We start from the raw sequence: 26323 nt of genomic DNA, 5'->3' as shown, positions 1-26323 counted from the left end.
TTTGGGTCATTTAGAACCTGGACTAAAAGTAATTTCATTTGGGGTAGGTAGGGAGTGTGTGTGTGTGAGTAGTAGTAGTAGTAGTAGTAGTTAGCTTATATAATATCTAAACAAATATAAAAAACATAAGCTTACACATTTATGTGTATTTATTATTTTGTATGGATATTATCTTTGTATACATGTATGCTTAGGTATAGATATATGATTTATTGCTTTTTTATGTGTATTGGTGTTTTGCTTTCATGTTTGTCTGTATGTCTATATGAGGGTATCAGATCACCTGGAACTGGAGTTAACAGTCATAAGCTGCCATATATAAGTCCTGGAAATTAAACCCGGGTTCTTTAGAAGAGCAGCCAGTGCTCTTACCCCGAGACATCTCTGCAGCTCTGTATTTTTTTCTTATTTCCTTCCTATTTTTTTCTTTATTTGCTTCCTAAGTCATACTACATCATACTACAAAGTTCTAAAGACTAGATGTTGTGGTACAAATCTGTAATCCCAGCACTTGGAAAATAGAGCAAAATTGAAACCAGCCTGAGCTACTTAATGAATTCCAGGCCAGCCAGGGCTATAGAAGAAAACCTCATCTTCTTTTTTTTTTTTTTTTTTTTTTGGTTTTTTTTTTTTTTTTTTTTTGGTTTTTTGAGACAGGGTTTCTCTGTGTAGCTCTGGCTGTCCTGGAACTCACTTTGTAGACCAGGCTGGCCTTGAACTCAGAAATCCACCTGCCTCTGCCTCCTGAGTGCTGGGATTAAAGGCGTGTGCCACCACCGCCCGCAGAAAAGCTCATCTTTAAACACAAAAACTTGCCAGAATTTGTTTAAACAAACAAACTCACAAGAATGATGTCTTCTGTATACTTCCCACCTCTCCTTAGGTAGTGTAAGTGGTTGGTTGACCTTTTTTTTTTTTTTTTTTTTTTTTTTTGGGGGGGTCTTTTATAGATCTTAATCATTGAGTATTGATTTTCAAAGCTGTAAATCATAGGCCTTTTATCCCAGCACTCAGGAGCCAGAGGCAGGCTTTGAGTTTGAGACCAGCCTGGTCTACAGAGTGAGCTCCAGGACAGCCAGGGCTACAAAGGAAGACCTTGTCTTGGAAAAAAGAAAAAAACAGGGAGGAGGAGAAGTGAACGGCTGATGTTGCACTTTTTACCTGAATTTTTCTTGAGAAAGGTCTCTAACTGACCTCACACTCAAAGACTCAGCTAGGTTGCCTGGGATCCCTGTTTGTCTCTGCCTTCACAGTGCTGGAATTAAATATTCACTGTCGAGCCGGGCGTGGTGGTGCACACCTTTAATCCCAGCACTCGGGAGGCAGAGGCAGGCGGATTTCTGAGTTGGAGGCCAGCCTGGTCTACAGAGTGAGTTCCAGGACAGCCAGGGCTACATAGAGAAACCCTGTCTCAAGAAACCAAAAAAAAAAAAAAAAAAAAATCACTGTCACTGCCACTCTTTCAGATCGGCTCTGGGGATTAAGCACATCCCTAACATGCATGGTGTGGCAAGCACTTTACTGGCTGAGCTGTCTCCCCAGCTGTGGGTTGCTTTTTTCTTCTAACTAAGTAGAATTAAAGGCAGGAAGGAAGAGATTCACTTTTAATTATTGGTGTACATGTGTAATTTTGTACACTGGGCCAAGTGCCTGTAGAGGCTAGAAGAGGGCCTTGGTGCCTGAAGTGATTTGAGTGAAAATGGCCCCCATAGGCGCATCTATTTGAATTCGTGGTCCCTGGTTGTGGAAAGATTAGGAGGTAGGCCTTGTTGGAGGAAGTGTGTTACTGAGGGTGGCCTTTGAAGTTTCATAAGCCAAACCAGGCTATCTGGCTGTTTGCTTCCTGCCTGAGGATCAGATCAGATGTGAATCCCTAGCACCATGTCTCCCTGCCTGCCTGCCTGCCTGCCTGCCTCTACAATCCCCACCATGATGATCCTGGACTAGCCCTCTGAAATTGTAAGCAAGCCCTCAATTCAGTGCTTTATTGTATACATTGCCTTGGCCATAGTGATTTGTCCCAACAATAACAACCCTAAGACAGCTCCAGGAATTCCAGGAGGTTATGGGTACTGTGGATAGAGCTCAGGTCCTCTAGAAGAGCAACAGATGCTTTTAACTACTGAGCCATACCTCTAACTCCATCCCCCACTATATGAGATAGGAGAGTGTGTTATCCAGGCTGTTCTTAAATTCTTCGGGTTAAAGATCTGCCTGCCTTAGTCTCCCAAATAGGGGCTTCTGTTTTGCACCACTCTGCCAGAAGTTAAATCTTTTTGTTTTTTGCTTCAAGGCTCACAAATGCTGGAATTGCAAGAATATAACACCATGCCTGGCTTAAATGTAGTTTTTAGTTGTAATTAGGATAGAGGTTGTATTGGAAATTGTATTTCTGTCGATAAAGCAAAAGATAAAGTCTATAAAGAAATAGAATAAAAATAACACTATCTAAGGCTGGTGAGGTGGGTTATCAGGTAAAGGCAGCTGCTGCTAAGCCTGACAACCCAGGACCACATGTCTAGAGGACAAAACTGATTTCTGTAAGAGGTCCTCTGATTTCCATACACACCACACACATTCTCTCTCTTTCTCTCCTCTCTCTCGCTTTTGTGTATGAGTGTACACACACACCCAAGAAGTCTACCTAATGTAGGTGTTGAGAACTGCACTCAGGTCCCCCTGGAAGAACAGCAAATGCTATAAGCCACTGAGCTATCTATCCAGCCCCAATAAACTTCATACTAAACAAACAAAAAAACAAGTAAACAAAAACCTTTAAAAGTACTGTCTAGAATAGATAAGGACTAAGTATTATCTACATACTTTAATGTGTAAGAAAATTTATTATGGTAAATCCATTTATCAGTTATTTTCCTGTGCCACAGAAGACCAAAGAAAGGCTTTTTTTGTTTGTTTTTGTTGTTGTTTTTTTGAGACAGGGTTTCTCTGTGTAGTCCTGGCTGTCCTGGAACTCACTCTGTAGACCAGGCTGGCCTTGAACTCAGAAACTGGCAAGGCAAGATTTTATATATTTTATTGCAGTGATTTGATGTGCTTGTGTCCCTGTGCATGCCCCAGTGCATGTGGCTATCAGAGGACAACTTGGAGGAGTTGGTTCTCTTCTTCCATCTTGTGGGTCACTAGGGTCACTAGGTGTCAGCTTAGGTTGTCATGCGTGGAGGCAGAATCTCTACCTGCAGTAATACCTCGGTGGCTAACTTACATTAGTGTGAGCCAAAAGAGAGGAGAAAAAGAAATCTGATGGATTGCAAATACTGAAGCTGTAGCTCAGTGGTAGAGTGCCTGTCTTGAAGGCATGAGATCTAGGCTCAGTGCCCAGCACTTCAAAAAAGAATGTATAAAGCCTTGGACTTGGCCTACAGCCCTTTAAAAAAATTGACTTTCTGACTGTAAAGGGTGAAACTGAAACAGACTGCCAAAGTTACTTCTTAAAATCATTTTCTTTTTTTTTACCACTGGAAAGTTAAAAATACTTGGCCTAATTTTCCAAGTAAGTTTCAGGCTTTCCAGCTCAGTTTTCCCACTACTCATGAGCACTCAGTGTCTGTTTTGACTTATAGACTTCACAGTGCACGCTATAACTCCATCAGGTTCTTTCTGAGTCAGAGAGTCCACGTGAAGCCCCATTCCCAAGTCTTCCCAGGTTTTCCCTACCCTAAGTAGTGCAGTGTTCTTTGATAGTTTTTTTTTCCTTAACCACTAAATAGCATTTTACACATTGTGCGTTATTTTTCCTCTCTAGGGGGAGGGGAAAAATGGAAAGCAAGCAAACCCCTGGCATCTTACCTTCTCCTGATTTCTACTAATTCATATAAATTATTCCTTTCCCATTTGATTGATTTTTGTGGTTCTTACTGAGTTAAAGTCTCCTTGAGAAGAGCAGACTGTTTCTAACCTTACACTCTGACAATGTCAGTTTAACTTCTAAGAATAATAATGGTTGACTTTGTCATTGCAGAGATCATAAACTATAAAAGTTATATCTGCTAAATAGGTTATTTAGTAGCTCTTGAAATTTCCAGTTTAAGGGGAAAGCTAAAAGTCTCAGCTTTGAAGATCTTTAAGTAACAGTAGTGCTTTTTTCTTTTTCTTTTTCTTTTTTTTTTAGTTCTTTGAGTGTCTGGTAGCAATTAAAGATTGAAGTGATGGGAACTTCGAAGTCTCTATCAAGTACATGGGACACTTGTTTTAGAAAGTGTAGACACTTCAGGTGTGGTAGTTTACCCCTGTAATCTCAGCACTTGGGAAACTGAGGTAGAAAGATCACTTCAAATTTGAAGCCAGCCTAGGCTATATACAAGTTCTAAGCCTAGGCTGTCATGTATCAAACTGACAAATAAAAAGTAGAATAAATCATTTTGGTGGTGTTTGCTTTTCTTTTGGTTTTGATCTTCATTTTTTGACACATCCCTGGCTGACCTGGAATTCTCTCTGTAGACCAGACTGGCCTTGAACTCAGAAGTCTGACTGCCCCTGCCTCCAAGTGCTGGTGAAATAATTCTTAAAATGTTTTTGAAGCAAGTACTGACTGAGTGCGTAGCTACTTGGCAGTGCAGAATATCCTTGTGTGATACATATTATAGGAAATTGCCAAATGGGATAGGGAAAACCCAGAGGCACCCATTTTATGGCCTTCTTTCGCTTATTTTTTAAAATAACATTTTAAAAAGTTAGATTTGTGTGTGTTCATGTGTGTGTATCACTCCCGTGTGTCTGTGTGTGCAGCATAGCCATAGTGTGTATGGAGGTCAAAGGGCAGCTTGTAGGAATCATTTCTCTCCATTCACCACACGGGGCTCAGGGGATTGAACTCAGGTTGTCAGACTTTTCTTTTGGGGGACAGCAGTATGTGGTGGTGCCATTGTTTTGAGAACAGGGTCTCTATGTAGCCCTGGCTGTCCTAGAACCCCTGAGTGCTGGGATTTAATGGCCAAAGTTGACTTTTCAAGTGTTTCCCTGCACTGAGCCACCACACCAGCCCTCTTCTGTTTTCAAAGTTCAAATCAAACTACAAAAATTACAGTGCTTCCTTTGTTTGCTCTTCAGTTGCTTCTTTACCACTGTCAGTTTAAACAAGGCTAATCACAGTGCATGATTTTTGTAATCATAGTTCAGTGGTTATTAAAATGCATCAATTTTTTTTTTTTTTTTTTTTTTTTTGGTTTTTCGAGACAGGGTTTCTCTGTATAGCCCTGGCTGTCCTGGAACTCACTCTGTAGACCAGGCTGGCCTTGAACTCAGAAATCCGCCTGCCTCTGCCTCCCGAGTGCTGGGATTAAAGGCGTGCGCCACCACGCCCGGCTAAAATGCATCATTTTTTTGTGTGCATAGAACTAGTGTGATAAAAGTTTTTGAGGTTTTTTGTTTTTTTGTTTTAGAAAATTGTATCCTCCAGGTTATAAATAAAATTGACTTGGCACCTGAGGGCAGGAAGGAAACTGGATGCAAAATATGTGTACATCTATATACATATGAGTTTATAATACTTAATATATACACACAAATACATGAATTTGTAATGTTTAATTATCACGAACAGTTACCAAACTAAAGTGCTCAACTATATCAGTTCATTCAGTGCTCAACAGAGTCTCTGAAGGAAAGGAATGGTCTAGAATTCGAAGAATAGATAATAAGTGGAACTCTAATTTGAACCCAGAGCACTCTTAATTATTACATGATAACATGCATTCAAATTTTTTTTCAAAATGCCTGAGTTTGGTGATAATGTGGCTGTAGTGCCTGCCATATAGGAGACTAAGCAGGGGGATATCTTGAACTAAGGATGTTTGAAGCTGGCTAGTGAGAGAGTCTGTTGCTAAAAATAAGATTGTGGCTTTTTGAGACAAGGTCTCACTTGTATCCCTGGCTAACCTTGAACTTTTGGTGCTCCTCTTTTGTCTTCCTCAGTGCTGGAATTACAGATTACAAATGTGAGCTATCATGTCCAGTTCAGATTCTTAAAAATATACCTCAGGGTATTATTACCAATTATTAACCTTACGAGAATCCCACAAAGCAGGAACAATGTGTGATGATCTTGTTAGGAGCCTCAGAAAAATTTCTCTGTGCTTTTAGGAAACAAATGAAAAGTTAGATGCTGTGGGTACTCCTCACATGGGAAATTGAGACAGGAGGATTGCCAAGAGTTTGAGGCCAGTCTGGGCTACATGGTGAGACCCTGTCTAAAAAAACTATAAGCCTCAGTGTACAGTTCAACCTTCCGTTTCATAAACTGGTTTCTAGGTGTGCTGTTGAACTGCCTCTTTAAGAAATGCTGAAAAACAACAACAACAAAGAAATGCCAAAAAGCACTGTCCAGCTTGCACATGGGAAATAGACAAAAGATTGCTTTAGAAACTAAAACATACGGAATGTTAACTAGGTGAATCTTAAGTATTTTACATTCTTTGTATTAATATCTTGGCTTCTGCTAAAAATTGTAGTTATTTCCTACATGATTTTGTTTAAAAAAATTGATCTCGCTGGGTGGTGGTGGCACATGCCTTTAATCCCAGCACTTGGGAGGCAGAGGCAGGCGGATTTCTGAGTTCGAGGCCAGCCTGATCTATAAGAGTGAGTTCCAGGACAGCCAGGGCTATACAGAGAAACCCTGTCTCGGGGGGGGGGGGGGGGGAGATCTCAATGACATTAATACTCAACAGGCCCAAAAAAAAGGAAAAAAGAAAATTAGTAATTTCTGAATTTAACATAGAATTTTGAACTAAAAGTGTTAATTACTTCAAAACATATTTTTAAAGTTTTTTTATTATTTTTTTTTAAAGAATGTTTTTTATTGGATATTTTCTTTTTTTTTTAAAGATTTATTTATTTATTTATTATATGTAAAGTACATTGTAGCTGTCTTCAGACACCCCAGAAGAGGGGGTCAGATCTTGTTACGGATGGTTGTGAGCCACCATGTGGTTGCTGGGATTTGAACTCTGGACCTTTGGAAGAGCAGTCGGGTGCTCTAACCCACTGAGCCATCTCACCAGCCCAAGTTTTTTTATTATTTATTACTATTATTAATCTGACTAAATAATCCTGGTGGCCTTATACTTACTGTGTAGACCAGGCTGGCCTGGAACTTCAGAGCTCTGCCTGCCTCTGCCTCTCAAGTTTCAGGATTAAAGACATGCACCACTATGCCCAGCTTTATTATTTTCCAAATTGTGCGTGTGTTTCTGGTGGGGAAGTATATGCACATATATGTAGATGCCTGTAGCAGCCAAAGGCATCGGACTAGAGCTGCAGTCAGTTGTGAGCAACTAGACATGAGTGCTAGGAACTAAACTCTGGCTCTCTGCGAAAGCTGTGCACACTTAATGGCCAAGCCACTTTCCAGAGCCCAATCCAAAACTATGTAAGTTAATTGTTTAAAGGAATATGTCCTTATCCTTCTTGTTGTCAGATGGAAAAACTCCATGTCTTCAGCCAGTTTACTCTGAAGTCACTTAAAGCTTTTTAGTGTTTAGGGAGTGGAGAGGTTGCCCAGTGGTTAAGAGCGCTGACTGCTCTTCCAGAGGACCCAGGTTCAATTCCTAGCATTCACATGGGACTCACAACTGTTTGTAACTCCAGTTCTAGGGGTCTCCAAGAGCACTAGGCACATATGATGCATAGACATACATGCAGGCAAAATACCCATATACATAAAATAATAAAAATTTAAAGAATTTTTTTTTAGTTTTTAGAATGAGAATGATGTGCTAGTTGTTGCTTATGATTATATATATATTTATAAAGCTTGCTACTGCTGGTTAACATGTTAATAGTGTCATAAATGAAATTTTATTATATTTACCTGTATATATTCCATACTTTCATAAGCCACTTTTGAATTTTTATTTTAATTACTTAAAAGCAATTGAAAGTAAAAATTTTCCTCAGTTGCATTAGATGTATGACAAATGCTAATAACCATGTGGTTACTACATTAAATAGTTAAAATTACAGAACATTTTCATCACAGAAAGTTCTATATACTCTGTAGTCAGTTGTCTAGAATATAATTGTGAGGACAGAATCAAGGAATAGTATCTCGGGCTCCTGTTCTCCTGGTATTGTAAGATAGTACTAAAGCAGATGTTTGGGGGATGGCTTTTGGTTTTGGTTTTGGTTTTTTAAAGATTTATTTAATGTTAGTACACTGTAGCTGTCTTTGGACACACCAGAAGAGGGCATCAGATCTCATTATGGATGGTTGTGAGCCACCATGCAGTTGCTGGGAATTGAACTCAGGACCTCTGGAAGAGCATTCAGTGCTCTTAACCACTTAACCATTTCTCCAACCCGGTTTTGTTCTTTGGAGGCATGTCTCATGTAGTCCAGGCTGAGCTTCAACTCCCTATGTAGCCAAAGGTAATCTTGAACTCCTAATCCTGATGTTTGCACCCCGCCCCAGAGGCTTAGTAAGTATGCAGCCAGAACTTCGCTTTGTAGTGTTTATAGCAGTGAAATAGTACTCTCAGAATTCTTTTTACATTATTATGTTAATAGCTTTACTTTTTGGTAGTATTAACTTCCCTCTTGGCTCTCCATTACACGTAAGTGAATATGGGCTAGGAATGTAACTAAGGCTCAGAGCATTTGCCTAGCTTGCACAAGGCCCTGTATCTGTATTCCTTACATCACGCAGACACAGAAACATGCACTTCTTAGTAATGGGCACAAGCACATTGGGTTGCTTTTCACATCTGCACTTAACATTAGGTAATACTCACTCTTTCTTCTGACTCAGGTAGAAGAGTCAGCAATGATGGGAGTAAGCGCCTATGTGGAGTATCTCCGAGAACAAGAAGTGTCCGAACGATGGTTCCGGTATAATCCCCGTCTCACCTGCATCTACTGTGCCAAATCTTTCAACCAAAAGGGAAGTCTGGACCGCCACATGCGCCTGCATATGGGAATCACACCGTTTGTCTGCCGCATGTGTGGAAAAAAGTATACCCGGAAAGACCAGCTGGAATATCACATCCGCAAGCACACAGGCAACAAGCCCTTTCACTGTCACGTTTGTGGCAAAAGTTTCCCCTTCCAGGCCATCTTGAATCAGCACTTTCGAAAAAACCACCCTGGTTGTATACCCCTGGAAGGGCCTCATAGCATTTCTCCTGAGACTACTGTCACTTCCCGGCAAGCTGAAGAAGGGTCACCTTCACACGAAGAAATAGTTGCTCCTGGAGAATCTGCCCAGGGCTCAGTTTCTACTACTGGGCCAGATTGAAACATTGAGGGGGAGGGGGCAAACCCTCTTCCCCTTTGGGCCGTAACCAGCCCCTGTCAGGACCATGGATTGGTACTTAGATTCACAAAATGCCACGTCACTCAACTAGAAGATGTTCCCATGGTTTTGCCAAATTAGAAGACCAACATGCGGAAGGCACTAAAGGCTCTTCTCCTCGTTCCCACCTCATACTCTGGAAAATAAGCAAGCAAATCAGCTTCTAATTCAGGGATCAACAGCCTTGGTTTGTTAACTTTATAACAAAAAAGATGTTTTTAAACAAACTGATCAATGACTCATTTATCAACCAGTCATGATTGAACACCATACTTAGGTCCATATCATCTTGATGGGTGAAATCCCAGATCTAAAAAACAGCAGCAGGAGCTTTGGCCAAGTGAAGCAGCCTGCCAGAAGAGAGGAAGGTAGTCACAATGGTGAGAGAGGGGAATCTTTCTTTCCTCTTCCCTGCCAGAGCATGCATTTCCATGTTTAAAGGGAAAAAAAAGATGAATACTGGTGGGTCTTAATAGTCTGAAAGGTTAGACTGATGTTAGCCTGGTGAGGCATCTAATACTTGCCTAGTTGTTTCATGTGATCAGCTGAAGGTAGCTGGCTACCTCGGAGTATTTAGCAGGCAGAAGCACCTGAAGCACTTGGGCCTTGGAGAAGTAAAATGAGCCCCTAAGCGTTTACAATAGGCACTCATGAGAGCTTGGGAAAAAGGAGCAGGGGAGGAAGTACTTGGATGCTTTGCAGATACTGCACAGCTCAGAGCTCAACTGCAGCTTCCTGTTTGGTGTTTGTAAAGCATAGTACTTGCATACTCCCTTCGGTGTTACAGAAATGTTTCTAGTTATGTGATTTCACTTGTTAGGCTGACTACCAAAAGTTCATCCTCTTGAGCTCCTAAGTTTCATATAACAGCAATATTTACATCAAAATGTCACTTTCCAGTGAAATGAGCTTGGATTGTATTTTTAAGTCCACAGGTCTCCACATTTGATAACTTTTATATGGGGTTTTTAAACAGTTTTTTTCTGCAATGTTAATAGTTGAAGAGAGATTCAACACTATTGTTCTTATTGCAACCACAGTTTAATTTCCTTCAACGTGTTTTATACTTCATATTTTCAGTCCATTGAAGAACCTCACTTAAGTCCGTGTCTTGGGTATGCAAATCTATATATAATTCATAAACCAATTAGCAAATTGCTGGTGACTCCAAGAGCTATGTTTTTTGGTTTGTTTTTTTTTTTAAATAATACACTACAGGGCACTTCATCATGCACAATCATGTTGCAATAAATGATCAAGGGATCAATTCTTATCAGGTGTGGTTATACTATCATTCCTAAGATTTTTAAAACTTCAAGGAGCTTTTTTAGTGATCTTGAGTTTTCTGAGATTCTTAACCCAGCTCTGAAAGAATTTACCAAACACACAGAGCTTTATATGCCCATCTTGCATGCAGAGAGAGAGGAGGAATATTAAATGATACAGGCAAATGAATGCCTGCACTCTACCGTGCAAATACAAGTCTCTAGCTTGAGGAATTTTAAGAGAATATTTAAATGTATAATTGTTGTGGTACAGGGATGTGGATGATTCTAAGAGATTTGGGAGTTGGGCTGGTCCTACCTGCACTAGTGAGCCATGTATGAGAATGTGAAGCTCGTGTGCTCCTTCCTGTGAGCACTCTGTGGTATGTGAAAAGGTCAGGGAAAGCCATTTTTTAATAAGAAACTGGAATGCAGAAGGTGGCTTTGAACAATCTGAGAATCAGATATACTGTATCACTAGAGAAAGATTTTCTCTTCTGAAGAAGTATAGACATTCATCTTTCAAAGGAGTATGTGGTAGTCCCCTTGAAGAGCCTGCCCTTAAAAGCAGCACTGGTGAGCAGTGTCGCATCTCTGGTCATCACAGGCTACTTAGTCTTGCTACTTAGTTGGGCAACAGCATGATAAAGTGAAAACTGTCTCCTAGAGCCACCTTAGGGACTACTGTGCTCTGGGGCATCAAAACAGAGCTGAAGTTGTACGGAAACTTTTTAGTTTGTACTTCAGGTCTTCAGTGGACAGATGTTATCATTACTGATCAGGCAGGTAGCTGACACGTACAGAAGAGACTGCTTCAGATGGAATTTTTTTTTTAAGCCAACCAAAAATATAAGTCTACCCTACTTTTGAAAAGTTAAGTTATATGCTAAAAGTTGTTTTTTGCATTAATAGCTTTTTAGGTGATATGTGAGAAAATTGAGCTTTCAACTATTACCAAATTATAATGGTAAAATGCAGTAATTTCTGTAAAAAGAAACTTGGAGCACTTATCAACACTCCATCCAAGGTCAGGCACAAGCCCCTTGAATAGGGTAGAGACTGTCGAATTCATGTAGAAATGTTAGGCATGCTTGGTGGGTTCCCTTCCATTTTCACTCATTTCTAATAGGGTTTTATGTACTGATACTGTGAACAGAGTGCTTTGGGTCCTATGACCACATCAGCACAATCTTCTTTGCTGGTTCTCTCCTCTAATTGGCCTAGCCAGAGCCATGAAATTCATGAGACTTCTAGCCAGGCTACCTTTGAAACAAACTAAAGTTTGCAAAAATAATCTCGTGTTTTAGTTAGAAGTGATACCATTCTGAATATCCAGGATTCGTATCCAGATCCACTGTGACATTGGCCTACTTCTTTGCTAGCATCGCTGTAGGGTCATAAGGGTTAGTAGTATATTATGTATATTAATGATTATTGGTGTGTACAAGGCATATGCTCATGTACTAAATGGACTATGGCTGATGCTGATACTTACTACCAAATCTTGACTTGCACACGTCACCTTGTGAGGGGAACTACATTAGCAGTGAGAGCTAAATCATCAGTAGGTAGCGTAATGCCATGAAGTTGCAGTATTAGGACTATTATCAATCAGTGGCACTTAGCAACAGAGGAGCTATCCAGTATTCTGAGCAAAAGCAGAGAGTTGGCCACGTGTGTATCTGTCTTCACTCTAAATAGACTTTTTATTCTCTCTGAATTCCGATGCTGACATAAACTATGGCATTCACATGGCAGTGTCACTGTATTTACGCAGAAAGGCTCTTCCTAATGAAGTCTTCTCTTTTTTACTCAGAACCATAATTACCTCTAAACTGAGTTGAATTTTATTTTACATAAATTTCAAGTGACTCCATAGTTTGTTTTTGTTTTGCTTTTAGATATTTGAGACAGGGTCTTGATATATATATGCATATATGTATACACACTCAACACATATACATACATACAAGCCCTTTGCCATCCTGATCCTCACTATATAGCCCAGTAGGACTTTGACCTCATAAGTACTGAGATTACAGGAATATACCACCACACTCGGCCCCATTCCATTTCATTGTACTAAGGAACTAAATCTAATCTTGATGACATAAAACTGATTAGTCTATAAAGTTCAAAGAAGAAAGAAAGCAATTAAGAAAAGTTTTCTTGTATTTTTGCATTTTCATTTGTTTCCAGTTCTCTTCCCATCAGTGAAACGGTTTTCCAAAGATGGTATGGTAGACTGTCCATCTTCTTTATAGTGGAAATCCAGCTTCCACTGGATTTGTCTGGTGGAAGAGTGATGTTTGTAACTTCATTTTAAATGGTTAAGTAGTCCTTTGTCCAAGAAATAGCTTTGACATAGTCTTACTACTAACTCACACTGGTTTCTTTTTTTTTTTTTTTTAACCTGTATAAGTTGCTTTTTGTTTAACAAAAAGGTCTAATTGAAAGAAATAGAAGCAGTGGAAAATGGAAAGACTTAATTGTAGTAGAAAAGCACTTAATCAGAAAGATTTGAAATCCTGGAGGATATGTAAGAAGGGGTCATTTGTTTGGGGTTTTTCTTCCAAATATGCTCTTTATCTGATTAGTACACTTATTTATTCAAGGGATATTGATTGAGTCTTTACTGAGCAGTCTTTGGGAGTGGAGCTTTTTACATATGCCACAATGGAAAAGAATTTCAGATACTAAAATTATTTTCATACCTGAGAGTTAGGAAAGGAACAGCAAGCAGTTGCCAGGTAAATCATTGAGTTCAGTGTAGCTCTCAGCCAATCAGATCCCTAGGGATTGAGTCAGAGCAGGGTTCAGCAAACCATGGCCTTTAAGTGAAATACAAAGGCTTATATGAAGAAAAGTATGTCCAAACACCTATGGGCTCAGGTATTGTTTATGGTTTCTTTATACTGTAATAAAATTGAGTCTCCCTGGCCAGCAAAGCCTAATGTCTGGAAGGGGTCAGAGGTTTGCCATCTTCTGGCGTCCTTTCAAAGATTGACCACAGATGATTTCTCCTGACATTTCACCCTTAGTGTAGTTTGGTAGAGGCTTTAATTTGACGGTCTTATCTGCATCTGGTACTTAAGAATGTGTCATTGTTGTCGAGATCCCCGTAAGCCCCCTTGGTGTTTCTTGTGCTTGATTGTCATTCCAAAGGGTATTTAGAATGAATTATAAGCCAAAAGGAAGCAGGGTTATGACTTGTTGTTCTTGTCTAAAAGGTTTAAGTAGATTAAGTTTAGAATAATTGTTTGTAACAGGATATTTCTTATTTGGCTACCCTGTTTGAAGTTTTATGTTTTTATAAGTAAGTTTTGCCATTTTTTGATCTCGCTTTAACTGATTTGTGTAATAACCTCCCTAGAATTAAAGGACAGTCTCTGTTGCAGATAGATATAACTGCTTGTGGTAACTCTTGCCTGTAACCCCAGCACTTGGGAGGGAAGGTGAGGATGAGGGTCAGGAGTTCAGAGTTAATCCTGGCTACATAGGAGTTGAGGGTAGCCATGGCTATGTGAGACTGTGTCTCTATTTATCAGATGTACTGTTTTTCTAGATTAGACACCCATATTTTTCCTTCATTTTAATTTTCTTAAGCAAAGTCACTCTGTCCTTGTGTGGACTAATAAAAAGTCCAAAATCTTTCAATCTTTTTCTCCTGTAGGTTTTCAAACATAATAAAACATCAGGATTTAAAATTTTTCTTAGGCCCATTCTTGCATATCTGCTATTACCTTACTTGTTAAAATACATATAGAACCATTACATATTTGCTTTGTTCATCCTTAGTCTTATATAAGATGCAGAGAAATGTAAAATTTTAACTGGGGATGGAAAGATGGGTCAGCGGTTAAGAGCACTGACTGCTCTTCTGAAGGTCCTGAGTTCAAATCCCAGCAACCACATGGTAATGATGGTTTCTCACAACCATCAGTAATGAGATCTGGGGCCCTCTTCTAGGGTGTCTAAGGATAGCTACAGTGTACTTACATATAATAAATTAATGAATCTTTTAAAAAAATTCAACTGTGGTCATAGAAATGCTTGCAAGAGGAGAATCTGACTTCTCCCCATTTGGAAGTAAGACAAGGCCTTCAGAGTTTTATTTGGGCAAAGTTTTCTAGACTGTGCTGATTCAGTATGGTGAGCTTGATTTGTTGTTATAAACCCTATCCTTGTAGATAAAAATGGGATGAGTCATTAGTCTCCATGCACAACTTGGGTTTGGTTTGGTTGTTACATTTTGTGACAGGGTCTCTCTCACTATGTATATCTCTGACTGGCCTGGAACTCAGAGATCTTTCTGCCTTCCAAGTGCTGGGACTAAAGGCATGTGTCTCCATGGTTGGCCACCTCTTTGTTTTTAAAGTTGCCTTCTAATAAGGAATTACTATGTTTTATGTGATATAGTAGCCTATGAAGAATAGATAATCCTCATTGTAAAGTTTCAGGCTATTCATGTAAGTTAAATGTGCTTTATTTCAGAGCACATTACACTTAGTAATAATGGGTTTTCTAATTGATCTGGGACATGCTACTTGGAAGACATTGCTGCAGATAACTGAGCGTCCAGCTATACTCTCTTTGAGTTCTTGCTAATAGATGTCATTTAAATAGGAGTCAGTTGAAAACATTGACATTTACCAAGCATTAAGACTAATCCTCAATATCTTTGCTTCTTTGCTTTCCAATATTTTCCTGGTGTTTAGATCAGGATTTTTAAATAGTGCTTTTCCCCAGGCTTTTGTTTTTACCTAGATAGTAAGTAGGCTTTCTTCCTCTGGGCAGGCCAAAGTATCAATAAGTTGGAACACCTGAGCTTGTTGCATTACAAAGAAAGTAATTATTGCTAGGGACAGTGACCTTAAACCCTTAGAGATGTCTGTGCAGGTCATCTACTTTTGTTGTGTTGGAAGACCATTTTTTTCTCAAATGATACATATACAACAATGCTGGAAAGACAAATATTATCTGAAATCCACATTGAAGGCCGAGTGTGGTGGGGGGTGGAAGGGAGCTTTTCTTTCTTTTCTTTCTTTCTTTCTTTCTTTCTTTCTTTCTTTCTTTCTTTCTTTCTTTCTTTCTTTCTTGTTTTGGTTTTTCAAGACAAAGTTTCTCTGTACAGCCATGGCTGTCCTGGAACTTACTCTGTAGACCAGGCTGGCCTCAAACTCAGAAATCCGCCTGCCTCTGCCTCCCAGGTGCTGGGATTAAAGGCGTGAGCCACCACGCCCGGCTGGAGGGAGCTTTTCTAATGCTTGATATTTTTGTGTCTACTCAGTAGGTCCTGTGGAAGAGTCTCAAGTGTCCCACCCAGTTAAAGTAGTCTTACATTGAGCATAATTTAAAGCCCTGACTCTTAGGATGTGAATTAGTCTGTAATGCCAGAAGTATCTCATGGAAACATACGCAATTACTTGTCTTCACTATATGTAGGAGACTATTCCATTAAAGAAATATTAAGTACTTTTTGATACCAGACAATGTGCTTGGAGTTTTTCAGACAAAACAAGCTTTAATTAGTTGTGACTTACCCATTCTTTTGTTTTGTCTTGTTTTTCTCTCCAGGTAGCCCTGGCTGTCCTAGAACTCACTACATATACCAAGCTGGAACTCATAGACTTCTGCCTGCCTTTGCCTCCTGAGTGTTGGGATTAAAGGCAAGCTCTACCATGCGCAACAGGGCTTCCCATTTTGAGAGTCAAGTAGGTTTTACTTAATGAGAGTCTGATACATGAATTTTTAGAAAGCTTGTACTTTTTACTATAGAGAAGTTCTCAAAAAACAAAGTCCTTAACTGTACTGTGAGCTCTACTAGCATACTACATTAATGTCAAGATATGCCTAAGATAATAATAGTAATACTAAAAACAGCCAATTTTTTGAATGTTTATGAACAAGATACAGTTCTATTAATTAATTTATCTGATCCTCATGTCAGTCTGTTAAGATTATTGTTATCGTCTTAGAATGACACACTTTGTCTTTACATAGGCGATCCAACACCTGATACTCAGACCAGCCTCTAGTGCCTTTCGTGAGTAAAATTATGGCACCTTTTATAGATGAAAAAACTGATGAGCCTAAGAGTACCTAAGATGAAGGTCTCATATTTACCAATCCAATTCCAAAGTCCAGTCTACCTCCACTATAGCGCTTTTACTTCCTGTACAGCACCTACTAATGCTCCTACTTTTAGTAAACTTATAACCAAAAGTAAGGGCTAGAGAGATGGCTCAATGGTTAAGAGCACTGGCTGTTGCTGAGGACCTGAGTTTGGTTCCTAGCACCCACATGACAGCTCACAACTGTCTTGTTATTCCTGTCCCAGGATCCAAATCCCTCTTCAGGTACCAGGCACTGTGCAAAGACACATTCAGGCAAAATACCCATAGATATATAAATAAGTAAAATTTTGTTTATTATTAGCAGATTCTTTCAAAGGATGATGTAGTTGGTCTCTGCAGATTTGAATAGGAATATTGCCCACTTATTCAGAATTACCCAATTTGGTTGGTTTAATTGTGAGTAAGCTGAATGAGTTACTGCTTAAAAGTGAAACTGTTTTCTGGTTACTTAGCTGCTGTAACAAACTGCTCTAAAGTTTAAAAGGGCTTGACTTTGTAGAAAGTTAGAAGTTGAGGTGCTGGTTGAATTGGTCTGAAAGGTTCAAGATGATGTCACGTGTCCTGGTGTACAGGGACCTGAAAAGCTGGGCCTGGCTTTTTCATTGAGTTTCAAGGATTCTCCATGGTAGTTGGACTTCTTTTTGTTTGGTTTTTGTTTTTGTTTTTTGAGAAAGGGTTTCTCTGTGTAGCCCTGGCTGTCCTGAAACTCGATCTGTAGATTAGCCTGGCCTCCCACTCTGCCTCCCAAATTCTGGGATTAAAGATGTGGGCCTCCACCACTCAGCAGGTAGTTGGGACTTTTGACATGGCAGCTTAGGCTGGGCAGAAGATGCCAGTCTTCTTAAAGGCCAGGCCTCCAATCATCACGGGGTCACTGCCATACTTTAGTAAGCGCTGAGCCCAGACCCTAGGGGAGAGGAAGTACCCTAACCTTTATGAAAGACATGCGGAGAGTGGAGACCATGTTAAATTGTTTACAGGTAACCGTTAGGCTGTTCTTTTGTCCTAAACCTTTTGCAGTCAGTTTTGTTTTGTTTTGTTTGTTTGTTTGTTTGTTTTGTCTCTAATATTTAGGAAAAATTTCCCCATGTTTGGTTTGACTTTTCTTATTTTACAAAATCAAAAGACCCCTAAGTTTTTCATTAAAATACCCAGGTAGCTCTCAGGTTTCTAGACCATTTCCCACAGCCCTTCTAAGACAAATTCAACTAAGCTTGTTGTTTTAAAAGGTTTCTAATCTCAGGAGACCCACATAGTCAACTTTGCTTATTTCCTGTGCCAATTAGCAGACAAGGGTGGTTGTCTCTCTACTTTTTTTTTATTAGATATTTTCTTTATATACATTTCAAATGCTAGCCCGAAAGTTCACCTCCCTGATCCCTCCCCCCCGCCCTGCTCCCCTCCCCACCCACTCCCACTTCTTGGCCCTGGCGTTCCCCTGTACTGGGGCATATAAAGTTTGTAAGACCAAGGGGCCTCTCTTCCCAGTGATGGCCGACTAAGCCATCTTCCGCTACATATACAGCTAGAGATACGAGCTCTGGGGGTATTGGTTAGTTCATATTGTTGTTCCTCCTATAGGGTTGCAGTCAGTTATTAATACCATTGAAGCCATTTATTCCATCTGCTGTGTGACAGTAAAATATCTAGAAGGAGAATGAGACCAATGCCTGAGACTCACTTTATTAGTTACAGCCTTCTTTCAAGTTCCACACACTTTAAAGCACTTGTTCCTTTCCCACTCTATACTTTGTTACGGGATTTTGCTGTGGTTGCTGTGAAGCCACAATAGCTATGCATGCTGAGCCAAAAACACTCGTAGGAAATAAAAGACGTATTACTGTTTGAGATTTTGATTTATTGGAGACAGCTGCATTTAAGTTTATAAATAGGTGGGAAATTCCTATGATATGAAAATATATGGCTACTAAATCATTTCAGGAATTGCTATTGTGTGGCTTGCTAGCCTATTATTAAGACCATAAGAGGTTCTTCTTGTACTGTTGTCTCGTACATGCTAGGCAAGTGCTCTAACCATTGAGCGACATCTCCAGCTCACCACAGTCAATTTTGCCTACTGCCTACTTGTCTTATGCCATCTCTATCTACCACTTCTCCTCTCATATAGTTTTATGCTTAAAGATGAATTAATTGGCTGATCCCATTCCTACTGTTCTTCTTACAGCAGAGTCAGTTGCCCAACTGTGTGTATTCTCTGTGTGTGCTTCTCTCATTCAGAGTCACCAGATCATTGGTGCTTTTTGAAGCTGGGGTTGTCAGAGTTATAATGCTTTACTTAAACCTCTGCTGACTTAAGATAATTAGGCTAGAAAACTTAAACTAGTCCTGCATTGAGAAGAAGATGGTAGAGAATAAATTGTACTCTACTAAGTACCCCCAAATCAATAATAATTCTAAGAGAAAAAAAGTTTGAGATACCAAGTGAGTAGCTTCGCAGAGAAATAGCTTCTAGCCCATCATTTCTAGTTCTCATGGGGTCCAGTGATCTCTGCTGCTAAATGAGGCCTAGGGAAATAGAGGGGTACTAGGAACCAAAGGCATAATTTAAGACCGTGTAAAATGCTAGGAACTGGGGGGAGAGAGGAAAAAGAAAAAAGAAAACCCCATAGTGCAGTTAGAGAGCCAAGATAGAATGGGGATTAATTAGGTTTTATCGTGTAAAGAAGAGGGGACGTTTTTAATGAATATAAGGAATAGGACTTAATTTAAAACTTTTTAAATATTCATTTCCACCCTGATATAATCCACTTACCCCTGTCTTTCTTAAATAACTTTGAAATTACAGTCCCAGGAAGTGACAATTTTACTGTGATAACCTGTCATAACTGGCATGTTGTACTCATTGAGAACTTCTCTGGAATCTCTGTGGTTATTGGGTGGTTACATAGAAAAAGAACAAGGTGAGCAAAGGAGGGTCCTACAGATTGACAATCTTCTCTTTCCTTTCAGCGACACAGTCACACCAGCTGGAGTACGTAGCCACTACCTGAGGGTTAGAGTTCTGCCTGTAGCCTCATCTTGAAGCAGATGCTGATGACATTTGAGAATGACGTGTTTTCTATAAGTCATAGAAGCCCAACTGTAGTGGTTAAGAACCACTCAAAGCAGAGATGCTATGCAGGGAACAAAGCTTAAATGTGTTTCCTCTGGAAGCCACATTACTAAAGAGGTCACAAAAAGTGTACCAAAAGTCCACCTCTGAAATGCAGGTGGCAGGCATATTTAGCATTTATACGGAGTTTCTAGTATTTTTACAAAAATGACTTTAGATCTGGTAATGAGTTTTGTTGTTGTTCTTTAATGAGCCTGTTTTCTTTTTGGAAAAATGGCTCAATAAAAATATCACTAAAGAATTCAATTGTATATGCATGTGCATTAAACACAGAATGGTATACTGAAGATAGTTCACACAAATAATTTTATGGGAAGTTTAGCTATTTTCTTAATGTCTTTTTCATAATGTATGTTTATAAATATATTTACTCACCCACCATGATCTTGGTAGCTTAGAAGCATTTTGTTAGCTGTGTTGTAGTAAAAATTAAATTCTTAGCATAGTAGGCTTTGAGAGCTTTTGTTAACTTTGTATTTGGACTGAAAAAAATATTTCTTGCACTTTCTATTTATAAAGATGTTATAACACATCTAACAGCGCATCTGGTTTTTTTGTTTTGTTTTGTTTTTTAAGAGCAGCAGATGTAAGTATTCAAGTGAAATATATGCTTAAGGCCCTGGCAAAAGAAAATATGCTTATAGCTACCTGAGAAAGGCTAGGGATCAGTACACAGCAATTAGCCTGAAAGCAGCTGTTGGAATGAACACACTGTGGCTGTGAATTGCAGTATTGCTGTGAGTTACTGGGTGTTTGTGTGCCTATACGGAAAAGGTATTTAATGAAGGCAGATGATCAGTGTAGACTATCCTACCTCCCAGCAAATACTGAGCATATTCAGGATTTCCCTGCAGCCCTGGCACAGGGGCTTGGCTCCTCAGCCAGCCTACCCCCGTTCTTTTCTCTATATATTTCAGCTCCTCTACCTCTGGGCATTTTGCTGAAGAAATAGGGTGTAGCTTTCTATAGCAAGCAGAAGAAAGCTAGACTCAAAATACAGAGGCTGTAATGCAGATGTTAATGTTTGATTGTTGTTGCCCAAAGTCTTTCACTTGTCTGGTAGGAGTATCTGGTAGAGGTAGGCTTTGTTGAGTGTTCTTGCCCATGCACATATGGTGTGTTTTCCTTGGTTGCCCAAGCTGGCCTCAAACTCTCCATCCTCCTGATTCACTCTCCATTTTTGCTGTCTCTTTGTGATGTCCCCAAGGCAGGCCTCAGGCCTTGCTTTGTAGCTCAGGCGGGCCTTCAACTCTCACTGTTCCTGCCTTGGCCCCTTGCTTGCTGACACTACCAGCATGTGCCACGGCATCCTCCTCTTGTGTTTGTTCTTACAGATTCCCAACTCTGTTGAATGGCGTGTTTCACTTCCTTCCTGTCCTTTCATTGCTGCTGTTGGCAGTATTTGTAGAGACTGGAGTATTAGCCATGTATTCCTGACAATGAGCCCACTGTCAGTATCTTACATGGGTATATAGGACAAGGATTCTGGGGATGATCTATTTGCTTCTAATTACTCCAAAAAGAGATGTCCCGGGCAGTGGTGGCGCACGCCTTTAATCTCAGCACTTGGGAGGCAGAGGCAGGCAGATTTCTGAGTTCAAAGCCAGCTTGGTCTACAGAGTGAGTTCCAGGACAGCCAGGGCTACACAGAGAAACCCTGTCTTGAAAAACAAAAACAAAAAGAGGTGTGCTTTTTAAAATGCCAAGTGCTGTCCTAGTAGTCAAGAATTGAATTTTGTACATGGCAGGAAAGTTCCTTTCAGTATTAAAATGCCACCTAGTCAGAACTGGTTTCTTCTCGAGGTGCTGGTTCCCAGAGCAAAGTCAGCTTACCTACCTTTGGAACATTTGTAACAGCTGAGAAGCAACTATTGGTTCTAACAGATGTCCTGGAATGTTTTCACCTTTTCATTCAACTTCTCTGTGTGGCTACAGTGTCTAAAAGCAGCAATTCTCTGGTTAGAGATGAAAATTAGAATGCTCCATTTTCAGATCTTTAGGTGTTTGCAGTGTTTTCTGGGTACAGTTTTCTTTCCTTGTGACACTATAGGTAGGGTAGATAGGAAATACAGATAATGTGAAATTCCCAATAGGGAGAGAAGCACTCCACAAAAGTGACTGTGAGCAGTTTATGAATAAACCCAGTATGAGAGAAAGATGAGTTAAACATGTGAGTCTGTTCACCACAACTGTTTATTGCTAAACTGTAGAGTCGTTCTCAGTCTGCAGGCCGTGCTAGCATGGCGGGCTCAGGACTTAAGTTGTGCTTAGGAAAGCTTTCCCTCCGGCTTACAGTTTGATGTTTTATTCTAGGCCTACCCTGTTGTCTTGGTATAAATCATTCTTTAAAACACATATTTAATTAGGTCTTACTTAATAGTATTTTATTGTCAGTGTGGTTACCTATTTGGTTAAACTAATATTTGGAGAAATAAAGAGTAAGAAGTGCCCAGGTAATTTTCTTGAGTTATATCAAATTCATGAATGTAGAAGGAAACAGAGTCTTACCCTCTTCCTCTGGCTTGGATGAGCACTGAGCCTTTGTGATACCCCTTCCAGACATCATTTCCATTTGACTGGTCTGTTGTGCAACCTGGGCTTCAGAAAGATCGCTAGGGACAGCATGGGAGTGCAGTGGCTGCTTTGGTGTAGCGCTCCTGTTTAGCATGCACAAGACCCTGTGTGCAGTCACCTGAGCAACGACAGAAACCTGCCCGATGATTCTGATGTACAGCCAGGGCTGAAATTCACTTAGTGAGGACTTACTTGTGGTCTTAGACAGGATAACCTCAAACTAGCATTATCTCGTTCTCTTTCTCCCACTCTCCAAGTGAAATGAAGGTGTTTGGGTTTTGTTTTAGAGGGCAGGGTTGAGGTTTGGTTTGGTTTGGTTTGGTTTGGTTTGGTTTGGTTTGGTTGAAAAGAGAACTCCTTGGAGTCGAAGGGACTCTGGAAGAGAAATGCCAGAAGCTAGTTTCCTTGACACTGGTACATTTACTGCTTGCTCTTGGCAAAAGCTGACAGTGGGCCAGAGTGCAGGCTCATCTTCTCAGAGTAGGTCTGAAAAAAAGGTTATGATCCATCCGATATCCTCTGTGCCAAATATAAAGTGTGCATATGTACACAAAAGCAGTTTCCCAGCCTGTTCTCTATAGAGTCCTTTTCCTCTGCATGTGAGATTTGAGTGGTAACTGCTCAATTCTGATAGCTAAAATAGAGCAGCCCTTGGGTGTCCTGATTAAAAACAGACCCGCAAAGCCACGCTCAAGCTGACTTTGGGCTACTATTCTTTGTGAAACAAACAGGTAGTATTGTCACTTATGGAGAAAAGAATAACCCTGTCTACAGTGACCAGGACACTTCGATTATTTGTCTAAGCCTGGTAGGATTTGTTAAGTGACTCTTGACTTCTTAGCTGTTGCTTTCTGAATGAAATGAACTCACTAAGGCTTAAATATTTCTGACTAGTGTGTGAAGTGAGTCTCCTTAACATCTCTCCATCTAGGATGTTAAAAGGCCCGACCCAGTCATTCCCAAAGGAAATTGCCCAGCTTCCATTCTCTCTCTGAGTAGAAAATCTGTGTAACAGATGACAGTTTACTGCCTGCTGTGGCAATGAGGAGGGAACCACCTTTGAAAGAACTACACGAAGCTTCTAGCTGCTGGAAGAAGTGTGCCTTCCTGGCTTTTAAGTAACTGATCATTTGCACTAAGGAAGTAGGTGGTGTAGACAGGAAGGAAAGGTAGGTAAAGGAAAAGGTTGATTCGAGCAGAATGTGAGCACTTATTCTAAGTAGCATAAGTCCTTGGCTTGCGTAGCTGTAAGTACAGCATCCGAGAGAGCTGCCGCCCTGCCTTAGGATAGCTTCTGAAGACTTCCTGGTCCTAAGTAGGATAGGAAGGTGGTTTCTAGAAGGGATGTTCGTGCTGGAGAACATGGTGGAGTACTGTGAAACTTTATGCAGTTTATGCAAATTATACCACACTGGACAAAACACAAAGGTGGGGAGTGGTGGGAAAAGGTAAACGTCAGCATTTGATATTTTGAGCAAGAGTAAAAAATTTCTACCACAAATGTAAAGTCAGATCATCTTCTGCCCTAATGTGTTGTCTTGCTCACTCACTCACTCACTCACTCCCCTTCCTTTGCCCCATAGCTCTTTGTCCTTTTAGTACTGGGTGTTGAGCCCAAGAATCTGCAGCATGCTGAGTAAGCACTCTGCCACTGAACTGTCATTCCAGATCCAAATCTTTCTGCAACAGCTAAGCAAGTGCTGGTCTGATCCCAGTGTGACCCCCTCGCTCCATCCCCTGGTCCTTGAGGAAAACAAGTGCCATCTATAGGCCAAGGAAGTGCGCTCTGTGCTCCCAGGGTCCGTTTTCACCTGCTGGTCTGCTCACAGCTTTGGCCTCCTCACTGTTTTATGTTCTAATGGATCAATTACTCAGGACTCAGTCACTTCCTTTTCCTTTAAGACATCTTAGCAGCAGCGCTCTGCACTGAGGGTTCTCAGTCTCCCTAGTGAGGGAAAGTGCATTGGCAGAGCGCTTACATTTCCTGGTGCCTGTTGTTTAGGATGGGCTACTCTGGCACTGCCTGTGAAAGGCAGAGGAGGTGAGGGCAAGAGAGGAACAGCAATGCAGCAGACCTTTGATTCCCTTCAGATGGACCTATTCTGAAGGAAGGAACGATATCCAACTCTTTTCTCTGGTGCTTATTTAACGGGTGACAGCTGTCTCCCGGCTACCTGTCCCTGGCACTGTGCCTTCCCACTGGTCACTGTGAAAAATAGATCACACTGGACTCAGAGGCCAGAACCCAGGACAAGATCCCTCTTCTTCTCTTGAGCCCATTTCTTCTTCACACAGCTTCTAATGTAGCAGGAACTTCTCTTTGAGAACGTCGGGGGTTCATCCCAAGAAACCTCCGCAAAACAGAGGGAAACAATTAGATTTGGGTTATAGTTGTCACATTACGAAATCACAAAAAGATTTCACTTCAGCTGCTATTGAGTGACAGTGGGAATCAAACTGCAGCCTCCTCCAGTTTCTGAAGCTGCCGCAATAGCGTTTGAAAGCAGCAGGTATCTGACTAGTTCCCACTAGTTCCTCAAGGAGAGTCTATACCGAAAGAGACAATCACTTTCTAAAACATTGGTCCTGGGTGGGAATGGGGTAGATTATTGTTAACTCCCAGTCTGTTTTCTCCCTATGAAAAGAGTCTAACACTTGAGATGTGTGTCTTACATCTGCAACAGTTATGCCGTTAATAGTAAAGATGCCTCAGAAAATACCGCAGGGTAGCGCTCCCATACCTCTGAGAAGGCGGGGCTGGCTGTGTGCATCTTGTCTCCTAAGACTGTTTTCTGTTGTGACCTTAACTATAAATACCTATATATAGGAGTAGGATGTTCTCCCCCCCCCCCAAGCCTTCTTCAATCATCACATGTGAACCCTCCCTTCCCCTTTACTGAAAAAAACAAAAACAAAAAAACAAAAACAAGAAGTATGCACTTTAATTCCTAAGGAGTGTGGCTGAAGCCAGATCACTCAGGAGGGAAGCTGAGGGAAAACTGTTGCCAGACCTTGTTGGGTTTAACCACATTTCTTTGTCCTTTACCCCATAGTGCTGGGGATTGAGCCCAGGGCCTTACATAGGCTAGGCAGCTGCTGCTCCAGGATCAGATATCTTAATGTGAACACAAAATGACGCGTTTTTAAAGCTGTCCCCAAGTGCTCCCTGCCAAAGGGCAAAAGAACCACTAAATAAGAGTTCAAAATACCTACCCTGATTTTGGAATTTTTTTCTGGGGGAAATTTTATTTTCACTGAATTATTTTTTTAGCTGCCAAATTATATCTTTAAAAAATCGTGTTTTGTGGTAAGTTCCTTTTTCTTTTCTTTTTCTTTCTTTTTTTTTTTTTTGGAATAAAAAAATCAAGCGGAAACAATGGCACTAAAATATTATCCAGAATTGTGTCACATCTAAGTACTGGGCTTGGTTCCCCCTGTGTGACAGGGGACCCTGACTCTCCTCCTGTAGATTCTGTCTTTCCCTGGACAAGCCAATCGTTCTTGGAGGGGCAGCATGTCTCCTAGAGCCCCTGGAGCCCTATTGTGTCGGGGAGGGGGGGAGGGCACGGGGGTCAAGGGAGGGGGAGATTCAAAGAAGAGTTAAGATGTGGGTTTATATAAACATATTTAAAGCAGTTAGCAAAAGCTTTCTCGTTGAACAGCTTTAAGAACAATGTGAATGAAATCTTAGCGACTTGGCTAGTAATCTGAGAAGTCTATTAATGTATACTTGAAATTGTTTGTATAAAAATGCATTTCTCTTTATTTTGACACTGTGTATAAGAACATTATGCATGTGAGTGGTTTGAGAAATAAAACGTTTAATACTCTTATTTGAATCTCTGTCTTTATGGGAGATTGATTCGGGTTTGTTTTTTAGTTTGTAGTATGGGGGCAATAATGAGAA

General features: G+C 40.4%; 1 protein-coding gene across 17 annotated transcripts in view; it reads left to right on the top strand.

Annotated features, from left to right (window-relative positions):
- Nucleotides 1–26249, top strand: part of Zbtb37 (zinc finger and BTB domain containing 37) — a 31943-nt gene extending 5694 nt beyond the window's left edge. For 7 of the 17 annotated variants that reach the window (XM_030254006.1, XM_030254007.1, XM_030254009.1 and 4 more), the window contains 2 exons: nt 8765–16286; nt 16576–26249. In XM_030254006.1, the coding sequence (XP_030109866.1) occupies nt 8765–9250 (486 nt within the window). In that variant the 3' untranslated portion in view covers nt 9251–16286; nt 16576–26249. Of the gene's footprint in view, nt 1–8764; nt 16287–16575 lie in introns of those variants that run through there. The other 10 variants (XM_030254021.1, XM_030254017.1, NM_001356489.1 and 7 more) reach the window with 8 other exon arrangements.
- Nucleotides 26250–26323: the final 74 nt, after the last annotated feature.

Source organism: Mus musculus, chromosome 1 (genome assembly GCF_000001635.26).
Source record: "Mus musculus strain C57BL/6J chromosome 1, GRCm38.p6 C57BL/6J".
Taxonomy (NCBI): domain Eukaryota; kingdom Metazoa; phylum Chordata; class Mammalia; order Rodentia; family Muridae; genus Mus; species Mus musculus.
Note: the sequence above shows the minus strand (reverse complement) of the source record. Positions and strands in the feature narration are given on the sequence as shown.